This window comes from Seriola lalandi, unplaced genomic scaffold (genome assembly GCF_002814215.2).
Source record: "Seriola lalandi dorsalis isolate HSWRI2012SDOR001 ecotype SW California unplaced genomic scaffold, Sedor1 jcf7180002049913, whole genome shotgun sequence".
Classification (NCBI taxonomy): domain Eukaryota; kingdom Metazoa; phylum Chordata; class Actinopteri; order Carangiformes; family Carangidae; genus Seriola; species Seriola lalandi.
This window is the reverse complement of record NW_019520466.1, coordinates 40573-67261: the sequence shown is the minus strand read 5'-3', so window position 1 is coordinate 67261 and position 26689 is coordinate 40573. Positions and strand designations below refer to the sequence as shown.

Below are 26689 nucleotides of genomic sequence, written 5' to 3'. Positions count from 1 at the left end.
CTACCACCAGCACTGTGCTGCCAGGAAGTGAATAAGCTGACGAGACCTCCAACTTAAATGGCCATGTAGGTCGTTTGTCCCTACCCTCGACAGGCATACCGGACCTTCGTCATCATGGTAACAATAACAAACGTTACCGTGAGAAAGAAACAGCAGTTACCTTTGTGAAAATCATGTGTTTTATTGACCCAACCTCCTCCTACTGTGAACTTTGTTGTCTGTACTACGTCACCTGACTTGCTCCTTCACTCCTGTTATAATTACTATAAAACGTAACTGTGATGTGGTAATAACCTGCTTGCACAGACAAAGAAGCGTATTTCCCAAAATGTCAAACCATTCCTTTAAGGCATTTCACATCAGATTAGATTACTGTGTGTTTGCAAACATAACCACTCTCTGCCAGTTCAGCTACACAGACAAAGAGGACACGTAACGCAATGACATCTCTGTTTATTGTATTATGGATGTTCATATCATTTGCACTCATTTTTGTTTTTGTACATTTTATAGCGTATTTCTGTATCTTGTATCAACTCTAAGAAATTCACATTTACACAATGCATTTTACATTAGTAGGTCAGTACAGGTGACATTCAGCTTTTTCAGGATCAGGTCCTGATCGAGTTTGTAGTAATAATATCACAGAGAATCACAGTGAACCTCCCCATAGATTTCATGTTACTGTAAATTACACGTCCTGGTGCCTCTGACATGGAGATACATGATGAAACTTACTGTACATGCAAGACATCTGCACAGTAGAGCTGATTTCCATTGACTAATAGCATATGTGAGTTTTAGAGTAGAAGTCTAAGGTGGCATGTATATGTTTTCATAATGCTACATGACCTGTTTAGTTGCCAGCATTTATAGCATGTTAACATACAGTATGAGCTGACTGGCAACTTATTTGTACTGTCAGCCTGTCTATATCGGTGCCAGGTTTATACAGTTTGTTTGCGTCTCCAAGCTTTGACTTCTGTTTACTAAAAACCTTCATTAGCTCTCAAAATATCAAAGAAATGCACATAAAAACATAAAATATGTGGAGGAAAGAAAAATGCCAAAAATATAGCCAAACTTCTGAACTTAAAGACCCGACACTGTACACAGGCACTTGAACTGTGGTACACTCTTTGAGTGCATTCATATTACATCTAATAAGTGCTACAAAATAACATATCAGTTAGAAAAAATACTGATTCCAAAAGTGTAATACTATTCATAATACAAACAAACAGGAAAGTGTAAAGAAAAAAACAATTTTACAACAACAGAACGAGGGCAAACCTAAACTTTATCCTTGAATGTGTCTTGCATATGTTCAGGTTGTACATTCTTTACATTGTGTGTCTCACTTCACAAGCTGCTAGAGAAAGAGAATAAGTCGGTTCAGGGTAGATGAGTGTGCTGCTGGAGGGCTTATGGAGCCTCAGGGGCAAAAGGAGCTGAGGAGTATGTTGGGTTTTTCTTTCTTTTTTTATCTGTAAATCAACACTCTGGTCACTCATACTGTAGCAGAGTCTGCTTTAATGTCACTGCCACAGCCAGGATCAGGATGAATCATACTGGCTCTCTCAATAGAGGAGTGAATCATCCACTGTAGTGTGTGTGTGTGTGTGTGTCTGTGTGTGTCTGTGTGTGTGGTCACGTGTCCACACCACATGCCCATATGAGATGTGAGCAAAATACAGCAGAGTTTTAATTGTTAGACTGAATCACATGTGAAAAGATGAGAAAGTTTCACCGTCTCGAGGTGTTGGAGACCATGTGACCGATCCAGGCCGCATCACTCAGGATATAATGATTTCCTTTGTCTCCGCTCTGACATTTCTTATCTATCTTTTGCTCACTAAACTCTACAAGCTGGCGAGGAAAACACGTCTCACTATTTGTTTGTGGACTTATTTCCTTCCTTAGAGAGAGTTAGAGATTCTCATCAATAGAGCAAATAAGCGAGTTTCCAATATCATTCATTCATCAGTCTCATGTTGGTCATGTTGGCATATCAACAATATAAACCCGTATCTTTCTACACTCTCCTTTTGTGAACCTAACAGCTGCTTAATACCTCTCGACCTATCCTATCACACATCTACACAATCATCTACAGATTGTTTACAGAAATCCTCGACGGATCTCTTGACATAGTCATACCACAATGAGAGGGACCCTGAGAAGGTAGGTGCCTCTGCAGGAATAAACGCAGTCTAGATCAGCTACGGTAGACTTCTTTTACAACGTACCTACACCGGCTGCCTTTTACTGCAAGCAGCGAGTGGGGGCAACATAAAAGTGGTCCTGCGTGATAAAAGGTGCCAACCAGCCTTAGAAGTGAGCCTGGACTAAGTGCTTTTATATCACCATGGCGATATAGTAAATGTCAATGGTGTCGGACTTGGATAAGGGATCTGTTACGTCGAGGCTTCAAAGGGGGCCGCGCTGCCCCTCCCTTGTCCGCAGCATTAATCCAGATGAGAGGTGGCTGAGCTGAGTGGAGCAGAGGCTAAATGAAGCTGAAACCCTGAGGTAATTACTACCTGCCTGTCAGGAAGTCTCTCTAATGGGCCCCGTGTTGACACGAGCACCAATGACGATGCATTAGCGCTTCAGAACACTGTTTATCAGGCTCTATAACGCAGACAGAGCCGCACGCAAGATTGCAAGAGTGAGAATGTGGAGATGGAGGCGGTGGGGATAGTAAAAAGAGAGTCAGCCTCTGAGGGGTGTCCCAATTTTCCACTCAGTTAAACTTAAATTATGATGGATGGGATTCCCTTCTTGCAAATTTTTTCAGTCCCAGATTCATTAAAGCGCCAGTTTAGCTCTGTACACTGAGTCACTGGTGACGTCAAAGCTCCTCTTTTTTTCTTTTTCTTTTTTTTTGTTGCTTCCCCTTGGACACATTCGCAGTGAGTCAGCAGAGCCCCACAGACCAGAAAGGTTGTTGCACATCCAGGCTCCACAGAGGGCCGTGGAGGCACCCCGCTGAATCAGCGATGTACCTCAAGCTACAAAATGAAAGTAAATGCTCTATAAACAGGAGACAAACATTTGGGTGTGTTACATTATAAGCACAAAATTACTGAAACACAAACCGGGGAGGCACTGTGACGAGATCTATGTCACAGGGAGGATGAAGACTGCGGAGTGCAGGAGGAAGCATCTCGCTCAGGAAAAAAATGGTCGATTACCAAGTGGGCTACACGGTAATTGACCTTTTTCTTCACAAATATGAGTCACTTGTATCAGTCGGTGCAGCCAATCTTAAACAATGACACAAACGTTTTACAACAGAGCATGCCATGAAACGCGTCTGTCTTTAAATGATGAAAAGAACAAGAAACTTCAGAAGAAGTTGGGTGTGACTCACAGCTCCCCCGCTGCTTTTTGTATCGCAGATGACGGCGGGGGTCTAATAGAGTGAATCCTATGGAGAGCGGATTATCTGAGAGTGGGATGCCACCGAGGAAGAAGTGAGAGGAAAAAAAGGCTGAAAAGAAAGAGGAGATAATGGAGAACCTTCCTGCCTATTTACCTTTTAGGCACATACGTATCATGGCAAGTGGGTGTGGGAATTAGTGGGAAAATAGAAAGATTAGAAAGGGGCAAAGGACAAGCTGGCAGTTAGTGAGAATGATGTCATATGTCAACATTAGATACTGGACTACTCAGTTAATAGGAGATGCACTGGCATATCTACGATAATGTATCTGCAGGTAGTGACTGATATTGCCGTAGAAGTTGTGTCCAGGCACGCTGATAGATAGAGTTGGACTCTATGCAGGGATGAAGAGTCAGACTATAGCCCAAAGGTGCTGGTAGGTCCATGCAAGTCAAGTCTTTGCTCTGTGGCCACTTCAGATATGAGTCGGAGTCAGTTTTTACATTCTGTGTGGCCCTGGCCCCCCTCCCCCCCCCTTCTTTCTTTTTGGTCCACGGTTCGGGTCCCCTGCTCTCCTCTCCCTGTCTTCAGCTCTGACGCCTCCTCTTCTTCCTCCTTTTCCTCCTCAGACTTCAGGGGGAGCTGAGTCAGACTGGGGGTCACCATCCACCCGCACCACTGCAGGGAGAGTAAAAAAGAAACACAGACAGGTGATTTGTTGTGATATTTAAATCAGTGGTGGTACTTTTTTTTTTTTTTGAACAAGAACCTTTTTTCTTATTCACACAGTTATGCATATTCACACTTATGTCAACACCTCTTGTGTTTCCCACTGAGCAGCTCCTCTTTAGTAAGTGTGAAGTCCTTTGATTAAGGGCACCTTGATTAGTTTCTGATTCATGGGGAAATGTTTTTCAGCAAGTTCCCTCCCTACAAAGATTACAACTTAACCTATCCATCAAAATGCTTGTATACTCTAACCCCTTTTGCCTGCAGGGGGCCCTGTGGTGTCACTCACCCATCCAAACCTGTTAAACTGGAATCATTAGCTGGATGAGGATGGGAGACAAATGCTCTCTTTTCCCACAAACTTCTTAACCTGTTGTCAATTGAGGGAAGCCATGGAAACACCTCAGGAATGCAGAGGCGTTTCTGAGAGGACCCCCGAGTCTGGTGGGTGTTTTCACGTCTTCATCAATGCATCCTTGTGCCAGGGAAGTGTAGTCCAAGAGGGTTTTTTTTGAAGCTTCAGAAGAGGGGCTTTCTTTGGTAGAATGTCACAGGCTCTCCCTCCGTTTACATTCCCTTTCCCTTCCCAAAAAACCCCTCCTTCTCTTCACATTTCATTTACACTGAGATAGCCATGCTCAGCCTCTCTGCTCACCATATCTATCCACAATGATTCTGTCCAGTCATAGCCACAGTTCATAGCACTCCTCTATCTCTTCCTTCCTGTTTAAACAGGCACTCTAGAGAAATCGTCAATGACACAGAGCAGAGACACACTGACGCTGGCCAGTGCATAGCCATCTGTAACGCACACAAGTCCAGGCACATGCACAGTGGCTTGCACCTGTACTTTTGCCTCAATGCAACTGTTTCTGAACGAGCATTGCACCTCATCTTGTAGCCAGCAGTGATAATAATAGCCACATGGCTGTCCAATGTTTTATAGAGTCCAACCTCATTCCAGGAATCAATACAAGCTGTCTTTCACTGAACCAGTTGAGTCAGGTCTACTCTGAAATGTGAACTCCCAATCGCAGCGAAAGCTTTTGTTGCCAACTTCTTTCTTCTTCTTTCTTTTTTAATCAGCACATGCGGGCAACCCTGATTGGACCCTAAGCCGTGGTAAAGCTTAGAAATTTGCTGATTGAGATTGGAATTGAGATGGCTTCATAGTAATCACAAGAACTCCCAGGGAAAGGTTAAAGAGACAATGAGATTGTTTTACTAATTAAAAAAATGTATTACTTGTTTCTCATTTTGCTACTCGATCACTCCCAGGGGGCAGTGCCTCATTGCACTGCTTATTTTATTACTTTTCCATTGAAACCCCAAAATCCATGGATGGATTATGAGTCAGCGAGCCCCCAGACACAGCCCCTGTTAGCGCCTACGATGGAGTTGAACTTTCTGTTGCTATAGCAACCACTACAGATCAAACAAATATTGACATCTTTTATCTACTCCCCAAATGCCCTAGTTGCAACATTACAACTGTTTTGTGATTATTGATTTGTGATTTGTTCATTTTTTGTCAGTTGACTGCTAACCAAGCTAGCCATTGTACCAGCTGCCGGGCTAATGTTATGTCTCTTTTACAGTTTAATAAGAGTCACTTCAAACAGAGACTCCGGACCCTTGAGTCACCTCAGGGGCCCATGGGGCTGTAAACTGTAGACCTGTTCATTAATCCATAGATGCTAGCATGAAGATAAATGAGCAAGTGAAACAAACACTGAATATGAATGATGTTGTTGTTGTTGCCCTTCTTGATAAACTCATAACAGTTCTGGGAATACATCCACTCTGAGTAGTTTATTAAAACTTCCTAATGTGGGAGGATGACAACCAGCCACAAGGCATCCCTCCTCTATCACTGAAACTGGATTAGCTAGTAATTCGTTACATGACTCAGCTCATTATCACTGTAACCCGCAGCAGTATAATGTTACACACTGAGGAACATACTGCTGAGCTCCTGCAGCTCCTTCAGGCTTTTGTCCAGAATCACAAATGTTTAGTAAAACTATGCTGCGTCCCCCTGATGATGGTTGATTGCAGTGCTGCAATAAAGACCCTCTTTTTTTTTTTCTTTTTTTTTTAAATAAGCATTTCCCTGTGACATTCAGCTGAAGAGAAACTGCTGTTTCACTCTTTATTCGGATGAATAACAATCTTATTAATTGTGTTCTGAACTGAAAATCTAGATTTTTGCAATAACCCCCGAGCCTCCTTTGACTGGTTTTTGACCGACAGATGCGTTGACTCCATTTTGTGTAGACTGTGAGGTCAAACACAGGGCATGGATGCACAGTTAGGAGATGTGAGTGAAGGGGTTAGAGTCCTGTTTAAATTTTAAACACATTCAATATGCACAACTCAGAGGAGGGGAAGCAGGCAGCAAAAGAGGTTGTGGGGGAAGGGAGGGGTGCAGCACAGATAGATGGCTCTTTTTAATGGAGATGAGCAGACAGAAATGAGGCTGAGCGCCCCTCATGTAGGAGGCTCTCACCCCTCCACGGTGACTCACGCAGGGAAAACCCTCTCTGAATGTTGTCACTCAAAACACGGGACATTTTCATTGCTCTGTTTCTCGTTTTAAAAGCTTATTTGACTTGTTTTGACTGGAGGTGTTCCCATTATTTTAGCCGCCAGTAAAATATGGTTCGTTGGAAACAGGAAACCCCCTGCGATTATCGTGCATTTATTGTGCATATTCTCAGCCCCTTGTGTATTTTACCATACCCCGGTTGGTCGTGGAAGAACCAACAACCCCCTGCATGAGAGCATTTGCTGCATTTTTTTTTTTTAATGGCTTCCGCACCTGCAGACAGTGTTAATGCCAATTAGCACGTGCTAAACGCCGATGCCAGATCAGGTTTTGAAAGGCAGCGAGACCAGGCCTGGATCCCGTCTCGTAACACCTGCTAATGAGCCAATCAGTTAAAGAGGCAGCAGGGTTGACGGGGCAGTCATCCTCTCAATGAACCAATCCCGGGCTCTTCCTCCCAAAAGAAATTCCTTCTTTTCTTCAACATGCAGTGGGCTTTGCATTTGTGGAGTGAAAGAATGGAAAGAGGGACTCAAACAAAACACAAAAAACAAAATAAGCTGTTCCCAAGCCTCATTAGAATGTAATTGGTATTGGTACAAGACACAGTGCCACGGATTGTTCAAGGGAGGATTTGTCAGCTGTGTGGCTTGTTAGCACATTATTATCCATGTATAACTATTTCTTAGGCTTTACATAAAAAGCCTAGAAAGGAAAGAATGAAATCCTGAGAAAGAGGGAGCCAGGGAGAGAATGTTGAATGGATAACAAGATCATGACTGAACTTGAGACTTCTTCTTCAGGTAAAAAGCCTGTCAGGTTTATGCCGATAGATCGAGTGAGAATGCTGCTTTCATCTCTTTAATGTAAGTGAGTATTGAAGGAGGGTAGACTGCTCTTTGTTGTGCAGAGGTCGCGTCTCACTCCTGCAGCTTTTGCTTTTACTCTCCAGTTGGCTGTTTAAAGGTTATCCTCTTTTCGCAGGCGCTCAGTGCAGTTCCCCACCATGTAGCCAGCCTTATTTGATGCACCTGCACCCAGCTGTCGGCGAGTGAACTCCCTACATCACATTTATTGATGATTTAAATATTCAGAGACAGTAAACATCTACAGCAATTTTTGAAAGTAGTCCCCAAGAAATGCATAATTTAATCCTATTTGAGTAATGTTTGCTGAAAACTGCACCGCCCAGCTGTTTGAGGAAATTACTGAGCCTATTTAGAAAAATGAAACTATATATTTGTGAATTTGTGACCCCTTTTTACAGATCTACATCTTCGCTAGGAAGCATTGGGTTTGGGGCTGGAGCCCACAGGCAGGGTAGTGAAGCTGAAAAGTGTTGAGGGATTAATTAACAAATTGTTGGTTTCGGTCTTTTCATGGGATTTGTTGACAATAAGTAGTGTAAGAAATATAAAAATAAATTCAAACGTATCCTTAAAATAAAAACATATAAATAATTACAAGAGACAAACTAGGCTATTTTTTGTTTGTTTGTTTTCTTCTGTCTTCATGTAGCAATTAAAGATAACTGTAGAAAAGAAATAACTTAACACTCCCTCTGTGTTCATCTCGCTCAATGCACTGCACTGCATGAAGTAAATTAGGCACATTGTAAATTATAATTTATGATTGCTCGTGCATGATGTTAGTTTTATCCGTCCACGCCCGACATGATATACTGAGTTCGTCTTACAAAACCTTTTAGATTTTGTCTGGCTTGCCAGACTATGTGGTAAAACCTGTCCTACAGACCCACACCCAAAATACTTTGTGAGCCCCAGTAGACAAAGATAGAAATAGAGGAGTGGTAAGGGTAGTAAAGGTAAATATAGATCAAACATATAAAGTTTCTTGCCCTCCTTATACATTACACTTCTGATATGTACTGACTGAGGTTGAAACTGTGTCAAACTTCTGTCAACACTGAATCTCTCAGCCTCATATTGAGGGTATAATGATCTAATGTTTGGTGCAGGCCTCATATTCATGTTACTGTAGTGCCTCACAATCAGAATCTCCACATTCCTGGAGTCTAATACATCATGCATGCATGCATGTAAGATTTGGCCTCACCTATCTGCTCTTGGCAGCGAGGTATTAGTCCTGCTGCTAGGTGATATATTTGTTTTTGATCTCAATCCCCAGAAATGTGTCTTGGCTCTGAGGAAAATGTTTGCACAATGATGAAAAACTACTACACAGGTTCTCCAAATCTCACTGCAGTATCTTGATGTAATTGATAGTGACTTTCTTTGGCAGCAACAATACCAAGGTGTGAAAGGGGAATATGTTCAGTCTTGGCTGAAAGCCTCATGTTAAGTTAGAGTTTCTGTGACAAATATACAGTGGTTTCAGAAAGTATTCAGACCCCTTCGCTTTTTGCACAGTTTGTGTTGTAGATTTGATTTTAAATGGATAAAATTGCCCCTTCAACCTTCATTCAGTAATTCATAATGACAAAGTGAAAATGTTAAAATAAGGAGTGAGTTTCAGGCTCACCTATTTGTTCCTGTGTGTGTGAGCGTGAGGGCTGAGTCTGGACTTCAGCATGGGCTTGCTGCTGCTGCTGCTGCTGATGCTGCTGCTGCTCCTGCAGACTCTGACTGTCCACCGAGATGCCGCTGTCGCTGTGCAGCTTCTCTCCTTCCGGCGTCACCATCTGGTTGTTTGTAGCCGCGCGGTTGTTAGCTGCCTGCTTGTTCTGCTTGCAGCTGTTCCACCTGTGAAGAGATGCCATGTGATCCTATCTGACTTATCGATATTTTCGATTTCACAGCAGTTATGAGCTATAAAACAATAACAGTCAAGTGATAAATACATTCCATGTAGCAGGATGATCAGAGATGGTAGTAACTAAAATTTCAGTCGGCAAACAACCACTTATCTATATATCCTAAACCAAACACTGGAACAAAAATGTAAGGAATGGATTCACCTGTGTGTTTTTATGCCCTAGCATAAGCCACAATCGTTAGCATGTCCTACCTGCATTAACCTGTTCAAACTCAAACACATCTACACAGTGCAGTGCTTCTCTACTATGTGGAAGCACATCCTGGATGCTATAAGAGTTAAGGCTAATGTTAGCAGTTCTGTCCTGCTTTTTATTGGATACGTTTACACAAGAACAATGTATTTCCTTTATGTCCATGTCTTCTACATGGATCATTAACTAGTGACGATGCTTCCTTTCGCCTGGGAAATGTAGCTTTAGCCTCACGCTATTTGAACAATATAATGTTCTTAGCCATCAAGAGCTAAAACCCTTTACAAGATTACTATTTGGAAATCTGTGAGCTGGAAACACTATGAAATGCCAAACAGAGTTGTCAATTCAGCGTCGCCTGTCATTAATGGACAACCTGCTGTTGTCTGCTTCTATCCGAAATCATTGTTACAGAGTGAATTTCAATGGTAAATCTGCCATTATTATCTTGTAAACTGCATGTGTGCCTGAGAATGATCAATTATTTTAGCCTAAGAATAGAATAGAAACCTGTAATAAGATGCTCAGAAAATATTAGGGAAGCTTAACGATTCTCTGCTGTAGCTTTTCTTCAGAGGATGAATGACTCGTGACTCAATGATTAAAATATTCATGAGGTACTGAGTGGTACAGTACAGTTAACACCTCTAAATGTTTACTTAATATTGGGTGTTGAAGAAATGCACATAATTTGCAGACTGTTTGTGCATGAGGAGTATTAGCCAGATGTGTGCGTCTGTAGGCTGATAAATCTGGCACTCAAATTTCCCCTGGTCGGCACTTTTCAAACAATCAATGCCTTTAATGAGCTTGTTTACTTGCTTCAAATGTGTTCTAGCCTGGGCTTGTATCTGTCTGTCTGAGTGCTTGAATGCGTGGTTGCATGTCCTCACTAATGTGTTCATGTGTGTGACCTTTATAATGCATTAAGTGGTGTGACCTTTCTTTCTTTTTTTTTCTTTCTTTTTTTTTTTTTTTTTTAGAAAAAAGCTCATTGAGTGATTCTCTGAAAACTGGGTCAAAACCCCTTTGACGTCGGCATGCCTGAATATTTCACCAGCCACCTTCCTGCCATTGTGTAGCCTGGGGCAACATCTGTCACTCTAACATCACCCAACCAGACCACCATTACTATCACTGTTCACCCTCTCTGCCCTAGATTACATCGTGGCTGAGGTGTAAAACCCAATTGTGCCAATGTCTTTGGCCACAGAGCAAGCTTTCCATCTCTGTCTTTCATCCAACTGACCTCTTAAAGACAATATAAGCCACGAGGCCGACCACCACAGCAGCCAGGATGGAGCAGTAGATAGGGATGAGGTTTTCATTGAGGCCGTGGCCAAGGAAGCGAGGAGAGCCAGCGCTCGATGTGGTCGTCTCTCCACCTGGCAAAGGGCTGTCGGAGCCGTCCGGTGGGAAATAGTTGGTGAAGGGGGGTGGAGATGAAGCCATGTCCGAGGTGGGAGATATATCTGTAGGTAGGTTAGGATCTGTGTGGAAGAAGATGAGAGAAATTAGCCTTTATGAGAGAAGAAACACACCTAGATACAACTGAGGAAGAAACAAAGTTAAGACTTTACAGCCGCACTAGATGGTGTTTACTATTTTAGTTTACCATGTTGCCAGCTTGCCAACATTTGCTTATTTGCACTCAAACCCACAAATGCCTACCTCATGGTCATGTGAGAGGAAAAGTCAGGGGATCACCAAAGTCATTAGGATTCATCCTCTGGGAACCATTGATATCTTCACCAAATTTAAATCCATTCAATAGTTGTTGAGCTATTTCAGTCTGGACCGACTGACAGACACTGCTGTCCCCTTGAGCCACACCGCTATCCTGGCTGAGAAGAAATCCTGCCATGCCGACACATTTTCATATCTTCTCTGAGAGCTTGTTTGCACCGAGTCCCCAACCAGATGTCTGATACACTGCGCACATGCAGCAGCTGTTTCTGATAGACAGATGGGTGCTGGCTCAGTTGCTGTGTGCAAAAAGCAAAGGAATGTTTCTCTATGATGGGGGCAAATATCACCCACCAGCCCACCCCACACCATGCGCCTGGTCTCCTCTCACCACATCCCCGTCTGTTTGATTTCTGCCCATTGCATGACATTAAGGTCATATGGGATCATGGAAAACACAGTCTGGGGCTTTAGGGAGGTCATCATGTGGAGTGTAGCCTTTACTGAGGCCAGAGAGGCAGGAAAGCTCTGTGCTACTGGATGGGTCTGGTTTCTATCACAGCTAAGCCTTGAAAATTTTCACAATTTGTCCTATTTCCTATTTCTTTGTGAGCTCCTTTAATGATTCAGTGTAATTCCCCCCTTTGCAGCAGTGCAATGCCCACTCTGATGGGCATGGCTTGTCCTGAAAACACAATGCATCCATCAAATCTCTCCTACGGTCCTGTCATCTTATGCTTTCTATTTTGAAAAGTACTGTAAGTAACACTGCAGTGATTCTGTCAGATGGCAGAAAGGCTCACAGAGTAGCCTGCAGATCATTCCCCCCCTCAGGTACAGCAAGCCGAGGAGATGGCCTGTCCAGCCAAAACCAAAACTCCTCAGAGCTCAGCAGCCTGGTGGGGATGGAGAATGTGCAGCCCGGTTCAGATCTGAGACTGTAATTCCCAGCAGAACCTCAGGCTGCTCCTCATTAGCTTCATACTGGCGCTCACAGGATTAACCCTGTGGAGACCCCTAAGGCTTCCTTCAAGGCCAAAGACTGGGACGTTGTAGCCCAAACACTTTAGGGGTTGTTCTACTTTACAATTGTTCTGTTTTTGGGGTGTACCTCCAAAGCATGATGGATAAACCCAGAAAGTATATCTAAATGTTTGTCATGTATTGTAAGTTCATTCAGCTTTCACTCTGAATTGCTGATTCATGGAGTTTCTCGAAAAATTTACACAGCTACTGTACATATTAATGCTACTTACCTGCTCTTAGTACACTGTCTACACTAATATTCACAGTATATTCAGTTAAATCATGGCTAAATTATTCACAATTTGGGGATTTGATAAGTTACAGAACAGTTCACATTACCTTATTTTAAAAGGGCCAGTTCATCCAAATAACAATACATAAATAAATACCATATTTTCTCATTTACCTCTTCTGGTATCGAGCAACACAGATATTTTTAGTTTTATTTGTCCAGGGTGTGAGGTATCCACCTCTGACATTTCTGCTGTGAATAAACCGCAGTTTTCATTGGAACTACTTGATGAAATAATCTCTCTGAAAACTGTTGACAGTGTGAGGACATTGTTCTTACAAAGACCAAAGACAAGTTGCTGTTGGAGTTTAAGTGTAATTGTCATTGCTTTTAGCATCACAATGTTCATTCACCTCTACTCTTCTAAAGTGGCAGCAATAAATCAAGCCAAAACCTACAATATATCATTATATTTAAATGCTATCACCTCTATAACGCAGCTTCGTTAATGGTGTATGTAAGTGTTAGTACTAAGCAGACGAGCAAATGATCTAAGACACAATTAGTTTCAAATCATCTTGTAAATAAATTTAGTGTATTTTTTAAATGGAGAATTTGGGGAAGAAAATTTGATCTACTGATTGTTGTGGCCACTGATGTGGTCAGATGAGAGTCTACAAGAAAGAAAGACATTCAGCGGACCATCACGGGCCGAGGCTGTCTACACAGATATTCTGTTTTCACTGACATGGCAGATAGTCAAGTTTCTCCACATTGATTTGTTGCATAATTTACACACGGTTACTCCCTTTAATAGTCCGATGGGACCTCGATGGGCAACTTAGGTGGACGTATTTGAAAAACTTCTGTTGGTCATTAGGAGTCCACGTTGGTCTGTCTGTCTGCGTGGTGATGACGGGGCGTTCCTGCCTCCCGAGGGGGAGATTGGTTTACTGAAATGGGAGAAAATATCCTTCATGGACAGAAAAACTACGGCACATGTGCGTGCCATACTTAGAGACACAGAAATAATGCAGAGGTCTATTTAAAGCTGTGCTATTGATTCGGGTCTAAAAGGAGGGAGGATTCAGAGGAGTGGAACATGGGTGTCTGTATTACATGCATCTCTTGACCTTTCCTGGGATGTAGTCAGGTTTCCTCAGCTACGCCATACATCATCCGGCTAATGCAGGGCCGGCTAATGGTATTAGCTATGCAACACGAGCTCGCAAATAGAATAACTTGTGAATGAAAAGTGTGAAAGTGAGTGAAAGTGTGCAGACGGGCGGGTCTTATATACAGTACGTCAAAGAATCCTTTACAATCCTTACAGCCTCCCCTTTATCGCACTGAGCTATCAGTCATTCTACACCACTGTGAGCGCCTTTCTTTGGTTCAACGAATTCTCCCTCCATGCAGATGTATAAATGCATCAGTCACACCTCAGGACCCGCTGTAAATTGAGTCTGAGCCATGATGACAGCTCTCCAAGGACTGTACTTTACATAACACTCACTCAACACAGAGAGCGGCAGCCGCTAAAGTACACTACGCTACATCTTTATTGTAACTCCCCCTCTTTTTCTCCGGGCTGATGCAGAAAAACACGGCAGGGTTGGCCATAGACAAAAGGATAAACGCGGGGCTCCAGAGGCTGCATACCTCAGCTAGAGCAGAATGGGAGCTTATAGGCGGCGGTGGAGCTTTAACGATTTCATTTTGGCCTCAGTGAGTTTAAAACACTCATGAAACAGAATAAAACTAGCCCGGGATTTTATGAGCGTGGGGTTGTGTGTGCAGGGAGATGTGTTTATTAGCAGGGTGTGGACCAGGGGGGCAGGAAAAAAAGATTTAATTTTTATGAGCCATTGAGGTCTTTATGGTGAAGTTAACCCCAGGGTGCTGTGTGGAGGTTGATGTCTTGGCTGCTGCCAGTTCAGGGTGGAGATGAGCAACTATCAGGCTCAGCACATGTACAATGACCTCTTTATCAGCCGCCAAACACTCTCCCTCTGTCTCAGCTCGGCCTCTATCTCAATCTTCCTCAGTGTTTGTCGCCTGACTTGCACACATCCATCACACACACATACACACACACACACAAACTACAAATTATTCAAGTGAGCGCTCTGTCTTCTGTTCGGGAGGGTTAATAGAGGAGAGGGGAGGCAGACAGAGAGGCAGAGTGTTAGGAGAGAGTGGGGGGGGGGTGCAGATGAACAGAGGAGCTGCTGTAAAGTGCTCTGATTAGCAGGAGTAATTATACTGCAGCGGTGAAGGCGCTGAATGCACACTGGCCACCTTCCACCGCTCCGGTAGCCCAGCCACTCGAGGGCCACTGTGGGAAGAGATGCACAGAGGGGGGAGGAGAGGGAGGTATGAGCGGGGTAATAAGAAGAAAAGAAGTCTGCCTTTATCTGTTTTGTTAATCTTTCCCTCTCTTGTTCTCGAGGACAAACACTCGAACAGACACTCAGCACTTCACGTTTAATGCAGATCTACTCAGCTGAAGTCTCAACAGCACCTTTCAGAAAAGCTCTGCTGAGGCCAGAATGGACAGAGACCTTCAATAAGAGATGCAGTGGGTGTTTTCAATTTCAGATCAAAGAGGTTCACACATGTGCCGTGTCTGGGGTTTTAATGAAAAATGTAGAAGTTATAGCGCACTTGGCAGGGGGATGAGTGTGCATGTGCCATGTTAGCCTGCTATCTGCTGTATTGATTTTGGATGTTCATAAAAAAGTGTTTGTGTGTCTGGAGGAGGAGAGGACTAAGCTTGTAAAAGATTGCGTATGTGTGTGTGTGTGTGTGTGTGTGTGTGTGTGTGTGTGTGTGTGTGTGTGTCCTGTAGTCGAGCGTGGGTGCTCATAGAGGTCACTCAGCGAAACCTGAGCATGAGCAGAAGAAATCCCAGGACTCGTATCGACCCCTCAGCACAGAATACCAGCACAGCACATATGCTGCAGCTCTCTCTGTCTGTTTTTATCTCTATTTCTTCCTCTCTCTTTTTCTGTCTCTGTCATTGTATCATGTAATTGACACTTGGTGACAGCTGGATATGAACTGGGGATTTGGGGATTTGATAATACCTCAATCATATCTTCTTCCCATATGTAGACGAGAGAGAAAAACAGCGGGGTAGGAATTTAAAAAAATATATTTTCCTCACATAAATAAAATACACAAACTGGATGAGAATACCAGTGAGACAGCTTCCTGTTTGCTGCAGAAAACATATCTGTATGCACAGTCATCTCAGACCACCATGGAAAGCCTGGAAACATCATCATCACCACACGTGACTGCAGCCATTACCCACAGGCCCACTGGTGCTAAATGACAGGGCTCTTCTTTCAAGCAGGCGTCCCACAAGGTCACTTATCGTGCCATCTCCAGTCACCACCACAGTACCATCGCTCAGGATGAGGCAGGTCAAAGGTGAGACCAGCAGCATGGGTGGGCGCCAAATGGGCAGCAAAAGGCTGTATTGTACACTACTGTACATCAGATATTTCTAGAATACATATTGCGGGTCTTTAAGGGGTTGTAAGGGGCGGTTTTCTTTTGATGGCTGTCAGTCCTGTCACATTAGCCGTGAGGGTTCTTTCAGAGTAAACATGCCTTCCTCTGTGCTTGCTGAGAATCAGCAGAAGTCTTGACTGCACCACATTGCTGTACAGTATAACGCTTGTTTAGATATGGGTGGAATCTGGGGCCTGATGAGAAAAGAAATAAAGCAGAGTTGGCAAGAAGCAGGGGAAAAAAAGTCATTCCTACCCTCTGACCATCCAAGCTCTCATTACAACTTCAAACTTGTTGTATTATTCAGGAAATTTGAATACAGCAAGGATGACATTTTTTCGCACGCCTTTGCTGCTTTTCCACATGATGCAAGTATTGACAAGTATGAAATTTGAGTATCGGCACAGATGTGGACATTGCTTCAACATGTGTTCATGTTAGAGAGAAGGAGAACAGATTGTTGGTTTGTTTCATCTGTTACTGCCTTCACCTTCACCTTCAACAACGACAGACACACTAGCAACTTTGACACTGGTGAGACTGAAGTTCAACAGGTATGATAGTAATAATGTTCACCATCTTAGTTTAGCATGCTAACATTAGCTACCCAGCAAAAAATATACAGCATAGGCTAATGGGAGGGCCATTAGTTTAGTCCTTAAATTAAAAGTATATAAAAGTATTGAACAAATCCAAATGTTGATATTTTGACCTAACAGTAGCGGTAGATGAAGATTTTGGCTCACAAGTTGTTACAATTCATACTGAAGGGAAGAGGAATTTCTCTGCCAAATTTCATGGCAACTGATCTAATAGTTGTTGAAATATTTTATTACACAGTGCAATAGTCAAAAAAAAGTCAGGAGGCCACCTGTGTCAGAGGGATTCGTCCTCTGGGGACCATGAATGTCTGTACAAAGTTTCTTAAAAATGAATTCAATAGCTTCTGAGAGATTTTGGTTTGGAACAAAAAAGGTGAAATTGCTATCAGCCAAACCACTTGCATGGCTAAAAACTGCAAAAACTTTATCTCATTTTTTGCTGGAAAGAACATCACCTGAGCACTCTTTCATGCCATGATATGATCTCACTGTTGTGAACCAGTCTGGCAGATTTCTTGCTAAATTTGACCTGATGGCCCACAATTTAAAATGTATCACAGAGCTAAGCAGAGGTCACATTTTGAATGGTCTCATTTGTAGCACCTTAGATGGTGTTTGGTGCTTGTGGGAGGAAAGGTGTTAAGTCATCATCTATGTTATTAGCCCTTCTTCCACCTCATTTACCTTTCCTACTCTTATCTTTCCTTAGTCCATTTCTCCACTGCCTGTCAGTGCTATTACAGTCTATTAAAAGAGGAATTGACAACCTCCCTGTGGTGCTAGCATAAACACTGCACTACAACAAGGTGTTGACAGATTTTTGAGGTTCATTAACTTAGATCAAAATACCTGCCGGTCTCTGAGGCCATGAAAAATATCTGAAACCTCGAACAAGTCAGTCCTCCAAAGACACATATTGCAGCTCAAGCCTAAATCCCAACATTCATATTAAACACTGTCATTAATATATTCATTTAAAAATGATAATGCAGAAGAGATCAATAAAAGGCCCCACATTAGCAAATGTTCCAGCTATTAAGAGGTTGCTTAAAAGCATTTAATCACTCCGCAACTAAAGTGCCTCTGGTCAAAGTTTGCATAAAAAAAAAAAAATCCACATGGTAGGAGAAGAGCATCTCAGGAACAAACCAGAACCACACACTTCTTCTGAAATCAGGGTCCATTGTTGAGAAAAGGCTGTTCTGTTCAATCCTGACTTATCTGGGATTGCCTTAAGGATTTTCAGCAAGGAAGCTGAGAGCAATAACACCTACGACATTATACCTCCCAGATTTGAGCCTTGTAACCCCCTGATGAGGTCGATTTCATGCCTCATCCGACCCGAGACAATTTACAACTTCCTTGTATACGAGCCACCTTTCCTCATAGATACAAATAGCTCGACTTTGCTCCTCCACTGTTGCCTTCTGCTCTGTGGGAGAGCTGATTAGTGTTTGTCTCTGTGTTGACACTGTAGTAGTCTTTGACCTTTTAAATGATAAAGCTTTCAACTTGCTGCCATTTGAAAATCTAACCAGGGCTGACCTCTGACCTCGCCTCTTCCTACACACACATGTGAGAGTCACCCCGTGGTATCTGGTTCAAATATAACTGAGACACATATGATGCCTCTAACACAGCTCTGATGTTACTGGCAGCCGGTTGCAGTTTGTGGTCCGAGACAACTCTTGTTCTCTAGTAAGGATGTTTTCACATTTAACATATTTGGTGCAGCTCAAACAAACTGTTGTGTCTCCCTATTTGGTTCTGGTTAATAAGGCTGGTGTGAACATGTCATTTAAACTCGGATTTGGGCCAAACAACCACACCAAGGAGGGCTCTCATTTCCACTGACCTTTTCAGACCTATAGTTTGTTTGCTGTGGTACGAATCAGTTGATGAGTTGGCGAGTTTCTTGCGTTTTGAGGCTCTTTTCACACAGAAAAAAATGTAAATAAGCAAAACACAATTGTAAATTAGTAAAAGCCACGTGAGAATGTTCACCTATTGGAGATCTTCTCTATCCAAGTATCAAGAAGGCAACATGCTTTGTTGTTTCGTCCAGGCCGGGCTTCGCTTCATTCTCCTGCTAGCAAAGCTCACCGGGCTAGGGGAGCAGTTTAGCTCAGTCTTGCTGAGTATGCCCTCTAGTTGTAGTGTGACTGCTGTGTTCAGATCTGCCCAAACTAACTGAAAACAAGGCCAATTCAACTGGACTAAACAACATAGTATAAGCTTAAAAACTGGTGCTTTATTATCATGTAGGACAGGACTGTGTTTGCAATGAATTCAAAAGCTAAACTAAAATTCTATTAACTTGATCCATCTGCCCATTGTGGAAACTGTCAGAAACCAGTCTCATGTATTGTTATTACCTGGTGACCATGGTAACATGATAAAAAGAGGTAAACAAAGACGTAGTTGAAATATAAGGAAAACGTAGTGACCATGACTAGCAGCTATCACCTTCACAATATTACTGTATAAGAAGTTCTGTTTTGTTTTCACCATCAGTCATTATTTAACAGATCAGCTCTTTGTAAAGACCAGAGAAAATAAATAAACCCATCATTTCTGGTAAAATGTAGCACGACTGTGGTCAGTCACTTCAATAAACTTTGTTTTAATTGGGTGGCAAGTATGATTTTTTTTTTTCAAATATTCAATTAATTGCTGGAGATAGAAACAATCGCAAGTTTCTGAAGCCCAATTTGACATCTTGAAATTACTTGTTTTGTCCATCCAATGATCTTATTCAGTTTACTATCACTCAAGATAAAGAAAAGCGGCAGACAATGTTTTTGCCTGCAGAAATACTGCTTAATCAGTTGTCAGTAAAACCTGACAATTACTTTTCTTCCAGTCAGTCACTGACTATAGCTAGTCATTTTAGCTATAGTTTAAATTTTCCTGTGATGCTGACAATCTATGATGAGTCCAAACCTGCCCACTGATGGTCATATGACTTCAGGTTTACAGCTCTTAGTTTGGTTTGTGAAATGGACCAATGATATATCTCGTTCTTTTCTATGGTGTGGATCAAGTTACCTGACCTCCAGGTGTGAAGGCGACTTGAGTGTGGAGATGACTTACTGTGGCAGATAGAGTCACGGGTTGGCGAGCACAAGGCCAGCTGTATCTCAGTTTCGTCATCACAGATGGCGCAGGGCAGGCAGGGTTCGAGGGAGCTTTCCCGGTCAGAGAAGGTATCGTCCACACACTCCTCGCACACCGTGTCATGATTGTGTTCACAGTGAGCAAACACGCCCTCTCCTACAGGGCACACTGTACAGGGCTCGCAGCGGCCGGATATCGCGTCGAAGAAGAAGTTGTAGTTGCAGACGCAGACGGCGTCGTTGGAGTCTGTGCAGGGCGTCTCTAACCGCATCAGGCCGGTACATTGTGTGCATGGCCTGCACTGCTCTGTGTGACTGTAGTTCTCTGAGAAGGTCTCACCTACAGAGCAGAGGACAGGTCGAAGGAGACAAGACAGAAAAGTAAGGAGGAAATTTTAGAGGGGGAGAAGAGAAAAAGAGGTTAGAAGACGGAGAGAGCAGGACATATGAGGAGATAAACGGGGGATAAACAGTGAGTCTAATGACATTAATAATGTTTACTGCACATTGGAAGGGAGGACACATTGATCCACCGGGATCTTAGTGATTTGTGCTGCAGGGCAAGAAAGGTGCTCTTGTTGGGGAGCGAGTCAAAAGCCTGCTGTGCTCATTACGATATCGATCTCAATGTGTTTGTGCTGTGCTGAGTAAACTGCTTCGATCTCAGTCATGCACACAGAGTGAAGTGCAGGTGCATCCACATACTTACAGTGATACAGTTTAAAGATTTTAAAAACTCATCAAGCGATGACTTAGTTGCATTTAGATGCTTTAGAGAGATACAGATGAATCAGTGAGTCATTTTGTCAGAATCGTAGCATTTCTGGAAAGCTTTAATTCAGTTTGCTTAATGTTTTCCAATACGTTATTCACATTACTTGATCTAAACTTATCTAAACATACACAGAGAGTATAATCTTAGTATAATTTTGGATTTGGGTGCACGTACTGACTTTGCCCCTTGCCTATGCCCTTAACTGCCCTTTTCTACATTACCCTTAACTAAAGGTGAAATGTTTGAACTTTTCGTTGCTGCCTCTGTGTCATGCATCTGAAGCCTGTGTGCTCTGAGCTGAAACAATCAAATTTCATCTATTCATCCAATACATCCAACAGTTGTCAAAAGACTTCACTCCAGGCCAAAAATGTCAAACTCGTGGTGTTTGGTGTTTCAGGAAAGGTCAGGGGAACATTTACCATGTTCACAATCTTAGTTTAGCATGTTAGCATGCTAACATTTGCTAATTAGCACTAGCATACACACAAAGTAACCTACAGCTGAAGCTTAAGGGCGATATCAGGTAGGTAGTTGCAGGTATTTCGTCATAAACCAAAGTGTGGGATATAAAAAATATTTTGACACAATGCTGATGTGAAATTAAATGAAGTTATTTAAATTCATCCTTAGGAGAACATAAACGTGCACACCAAATTTCAGGGTGATCCATCTAATAGTTGTTGAATTATTTCACTAAAAACCCCATGGTGGCACTAGAGGTAAAGTTAGGGGATCACCAAAGGGTATATCCTCAAGCAACCACCAACAGCTTTTCATTGCAATCCATCATATCTGGAGCATCACAGTGCTTGTGTGGCTAAAAAGTTAGTTCTGGTTTGTATCACCCATTTGCTCAACCTTCATAAGATGTGGACTGCTGAGCTAGACAAATGTGGTTCTGCAAATTGCCTGTGTCCTCTCTCTGGCCTGATTTAAAAAAAAAAAAAAATAGTGCCTTTTTAATAATCAATGCATGTTTCAAAAAGACAGCCATTTTAAGGACAACTCTATTGCATTATATTGATTTTTTGGTTGTGAGCAAAAGAGATAGCAGACCACAGCTGAGTAGTGGAGAACAGCGTTGAAGGGGAATGAGGTAAAAGCCGTGCTGACTAATTGCCTGCTGCTTTTCAATTACTTCAAACACTTCAGATTTGCTCTTCAGGAACATTTGCATTGTGAGGACTCAGGAGAGTTCATCGCTGAGGAAGTGACCTCAAATTAGTTTATTCTTACGCTGAGAGGTCCTAGGGGCACAAAGTCATCTATTAATATTGCATGTTCATATAGAATAATATTCAGATATAATTGGATGCATGCTGATTTATGTGAACAGTGAGGGGGGGTGTAAGTGTGTGTCCTAAGAGTGTGTTTTAGTGGATGAATGAGATGGGAGTGGAGTGGAGAGGCTCACAGGGGGAAGAAAAAAAACACTGCAGCTCTGATTCACTACAGAAGCAGCGTCAGTGTTCTCCAAATCCCATTTTACATTTTTTGTGGCGTGCTTAACATGAGAACGGTCACCTTGCAAGAGCTGCAGTTCAGACAGAAACGGCACCATGTGTGATGTTTTAATCCCTGCTGCATACAGGAAACATTAGAGGGGCAGCAAAGTGCAGCTGGAAGGTCACCATTCATTCATCCAGAGCAAGAAAATTTCATAACATATGATTATGAGAGAGGAACACATGTCAAAACATCTTTGTGAACTGTTTAACTTCTGTGCGTTAGAGTGACGTGACGTGCTTAATTAACACCAAACATCGCCTGTTTCACTCACTCACTCACTCATTGCTTTAGAGTGAAAAAATAGTTGGGACTGGGTGTGACTGTAAATATGTGGGACTTGCACACAACTCTTATCTGCATTTGCATATGTCTCTCTCTGTGTGTGTGTGTGTGTGTGTGTGTGTGTGTGTGTGTGTGTGTGTGTGTGTGTGTGTGTGTGTGTGTATGTATGTGTGTGTTTTCTATGTGAACTGCTTAGTGGGTGTCGTGTTGAGCAACAGCATATTGTCAGTGTGAAAAGCCCTGCAGCAATGTCCCAGCACTAGCTTTTGCGTTGTAAGCGGAACTGGCAAGTAAACACTGGCACAGACTGAAGCTTTAACCACCTTGTAAACAGCAGCACGGCTAAGAAGCCGAGGATGAAGGCTGTCACATTATACAGGCAGACTGAGTGGAGCAGACGGAGGTAATGATATGATAGATACAGGTAGGGGTGTAGGCAGAAAGGCGGCTCAACAAGCTCTGCAGGAGTGACCGCTCGATTTGCTCGAATGAATCTCGAGGCTGTTTGACACCACGCAATCGGAAGCAGCCTTCACGTCGCGGGTGGTCTGGTTTTCCAAGTCCAAACCAAGTGATCAAAGTGTTGAGGAAGTGCGACTGGAAAGGGAACAGTTAGGGGAAATGCAGTGCAGTTTCCTCCTCAGGTAAACACATTCGCCATCAGATGCAGTGGTTTTTTCTTTTCTCTATCTTTCATCACCCCTTCCTCTTAATCCTGTCTGGAGGCAGAAGTGATAGAGGACAGTGTCACTGGCTGAACGATCCAGACAAACAACAGACCTCTGAGGTGAGCGGTTATTTGAATTTGTGAGCTTGAGGCCTTTGTTTTCTTTGCAGTCGGGCTCAAAGCTCTCTTCCTCATTCATTTCAATTATCCCACAGCGCGCAGGCTTCCTCGCTACTTTTAACTTGCATGCATGAGCCCTTTTGCAGACCTTGTGTGTAAACACATCTAAATGTGACCATATGCACTGGGTTCAACAGACAGAGGATGAAAGTGTGTGGCTTGTGCATGTGTGTATCTAATTTATGTGTTCCTGCTTTCATCTGGGGGGGGGGGGGCACAAGAAGAAAGTACAGTGCCATCTAGAGTCAGGTAGATAGTATCTTCTTGAATAAAATATGATCTTCTTTATAATTGTCCCCAAATGAACAATGATCAGTGCAGCTCAGTGTTGAGAGTTTTCATGTACGGCAGTAAAAACGATCATCGGTAAAGGGAGATGTGTCTGTGTATGGGGGAATGATGCACTTAAAGTGTGTCACTTCAGCCTGTGAAGACCCCCCTTCAAACACTGATGTGTTTCGGCCCCATTAGCGTCATCAATAATGTAGCTCTGGATGGCCTTGAAACTGCCCGATTATCTTCACAATCAGCACTTTAGGTGTAAGCTTTTAGCGAGGCCAGACATTTCTCCCACTCCACAGCATGTCAGGAGACACATTTCAGCAGACACACCAATTTCTTCCCACCTGAACCACTGACCCGTTGCTGACTGTGGATAAATGATCAACATTTGGAAAGCTGCGTGACAGTTTCTATTATCTTTTTAAACATGAAACATTTCTGTGTTTAATTATCTCCCTGCTTCATTGGTCCATTTAGCTTCCCTCCAGATTTGAAACAGGTGTTTTAGGATATTACCGAAGCTATTATTAGGAGGCAAGCTGTAATTTAACCATCAGCATTTACTCCTGCATCCTGTTCTACTCAACTTTTGCTTTTTGCTTTGCGAGGGTTGAGACTGTCCTCCTGTAACAAGCGAGGTTAACTGTGCAAGCAGGTTATAACGACCCATAGTTACATTTTATTGTTAGGCGACCTCCAGTGGTCGTAGCAATTATGACGGGAGCAGGAGGAAGCTAGATGACGTAGTTTATAGAGCGGCATGTTAGGACAAAGTTGGGGTGGATGGATGGGTCAGCAAAACACAGACTTTCACCCAACAGACCTCTGTTATTTTCCCGTGTGAAACTGACTCTTCGAACCAGGACCATTACACAAACGTAACCACATGTTTATTATAGTAACTATGACAACGAAGGTGCTCTGCTTCTAAGGAAGTATTTATTTTAATTCAAACCATGACCCTTTCCTAAATCTAACCAAGTAGTTTTTGTGCCTAAACCTAACCAGATCAAGGCATGACAACTAAGTCTGGTGTTTCTGATACGCTCCTATGGGTTGAATCTGAGGGTAGGACAAGCGACTTATATGGCGATCTAAGTTGGAGGACCTGTTCTGGAACGCCATGTAGGGAAGAAACTTCCTGTGACACGACCACAGACGACCTGCCGGAGGAGGATCTCCATTTCCCCTTTTCTTCATCCCTCATGATCCAAACTTGGAAGCGATTCTTGCTGCTGTGTTTCGGTTCTCTCCAGACGAGGCTGTGATTCTACTTTCCTTCCTCTTTTAAATCTCCAGTGAGCCCCGTTCCAGTCGGCCAGCACGGCTCATCTTAAACACTACTCTGACTCGTGATGCTCTGCCTTTTTTCTCTCAGATCTTCAGACGGTTTGCAGGGCAGGTTTTTCTGAATGGTTCACTAAGTAAGGCAGGTCCGGTTGTCTTGTCTCCCATGACAGCAGAGAAAAGTGGAGGCAACTGATAAATATTTCAGCGCTGCTGACGCTGGCACTCATCCCAAACCAGGATTGAGAGGCCAAGGGGGGGGGGGGGGGTACACTGGCAGGAAGTGGGGAATTAAGGGGGGTTGTGGTAAATAAAGATTCACCCATATTTACCATAAAACAGGAAATGGATGTGTTGAATTTTATTCTTCAATTATTCATTTCTGCACTTTAGAAAATGTATTCATACTTTTAGTTTTTCAGGAAAGGTCAGTGTCTCAGCATCTAACTATAAACATATGATGATTTGTATACACAAAATAGTAACACCTGCACATAAATTATGTTAATATAATTTGTAATGTAATATAGTAATATCATGTAATTGTCATTTCAATTCAATTACAGATTCAGTGATGATTTCATTATTTATTTTGTGAAGAAAAACTGTATGAAACATCTTTTCATATGACAGCCCACGACTACTAAGCTTCCTGTTCTATTCTGCCTGCTGCTTATGCTGCAAACTTGACTACTGGACTTACTGGGAGCTGTGCTGGGAGTTTTCTCTGAGCTTTTCATCCAGAACAGTTTGATTTTTTTTAACTTTCTTATTCATGTAAAATGAGTCAGCAACAGTGAGAACATAGAACCACAGCCACTTCTATCTCTCTCCCTCTTGCTCACACTGTCTTTCTCCCTCTCCCTCTCTCTTTTTTTCATATTGAGCCCAATGTACGCACCGGCCCATCGGGAAAAGTCCCGATCCTCCCAATGGCCGCTCCAACATTGTATATAAATCCCACTCTACCTTGTTTTAGTGTATGATCTCCTGTTGGCCGCAGGTTATTAAGATTTTATCAGTTGAAACAAAAACAATATTGAAACCAATGAAAATGCAGCAGAAACCTCCAGGATATTTGAGTGTTGAGTGTTTATCAGCTGTTCCTGTTCTGCAGGGCAAGATACAGACGGGGGACAAATTATAAAGGAAACACCTTAATGCATGACTGGAGAAACACAGATGCTTCCACACAATCAGGCTCTGTGGTAGATATAAAAAAGCTGAACAGGCCCTGTTGATTCTGGTTTTGTATCAAGATGGTAAGAACAAAAGATCTAAGTGCCTTTGAAAGAGGTTGATTGTTGGGGTACAGATGGCAGGAGCCTCAGTCACAAAGACCGCTCAACTGGCTGATGTCTCAATAGTGACATCTGCATTTACTGTCTATGAGAAGGACGTTAGTAAATAGGAAATTGTGGTCGACAGCAAACATTCGTGACGCTGGAGTGTTAGTGTGATAGGTAAGGAAAAACAGAGGAGCAACTTTTCCTCAGGTGACTGAGACTCTCAACGCAGGACGCAATCAGACTTTCAGAAAGTACAGTTATGAAAATGATGTGAATCATACCAAATGTCTTTTGGAGGAATTTTGGAGTTTCCCTCCAATAGAGAGTTAGGTTACTTTCTCCTTGAATTTGTCGCCCGTCTTTAGTTGTTCACTGTTAGAGGCACAATCAGCTTTTCAATATGCTTTAATTAGCTGGATCAAACGGGTAAAGATGCATTGATGTAAGAGTATGCATGATGAATGAGCAGATCGTGCCCTTTGGTTCCTGGCTCTCTAATACCGTTTTATCCGCTAATAGAGACGATGAGTCATAGCAACAGGGAGGAGGAGGAGGAGGAGGAGGAGGAGGAGGAGGA

At 42.8% G+C, this 26689-nt stretch overlaps 1 protein-coding gene and 1 long non-coding RNA gene across 2 annotated transcripts in view; one reads left to right on the top strand and one right to left on the bottom strand.

The window, feature by feature from the left end:
- Window positions 1-437: 437 nt before the first annotated feature.
- Window positions 438-26689, bottom strand: part of ngfra (nerve growth factor receptor a (TNFR superfamily, member 16)) — a 32228-nt gene continuing 5976 nt past the window's right edge. Inside the window, exons 3-6 of the mRNA XM_023398800.2 lie at window positions 19816-20178; window positions 10904-11144; window positions 9168-9388; window positions 438-4066 (exon numbers count right to left, since the gene is read on the bottom strand). Of these exons, the coding sequence (XP_023254568.1) occupies window positions 4014-4066; window positions 9168-9388; window positions 10904-11144; window positions 19816-20178 (878 nt within the window). The 3' untranslated portion in view covers window positions 438-4013. The remainder of the gene's footprint in view (window positions 4067-9167; window positions 9389-10903; window positions 11145-19815; window positions 20179-26689) is intronic.
- Window positions 22648-26689, top strand: part of LOC147819742 (uncharacterized) — a 16171-nt gene continuing 12129 nt past the window's right edge. Inside the window, exon 1 of the long non-coding RNA XR_015436666.1 lies at window positions 22648-23051. This is a non-coding gene — a long non-coding RNA (uncharacterized LOC147819742). The remainder of the gene's footprint in view (window positions 23052-26689) is intronic.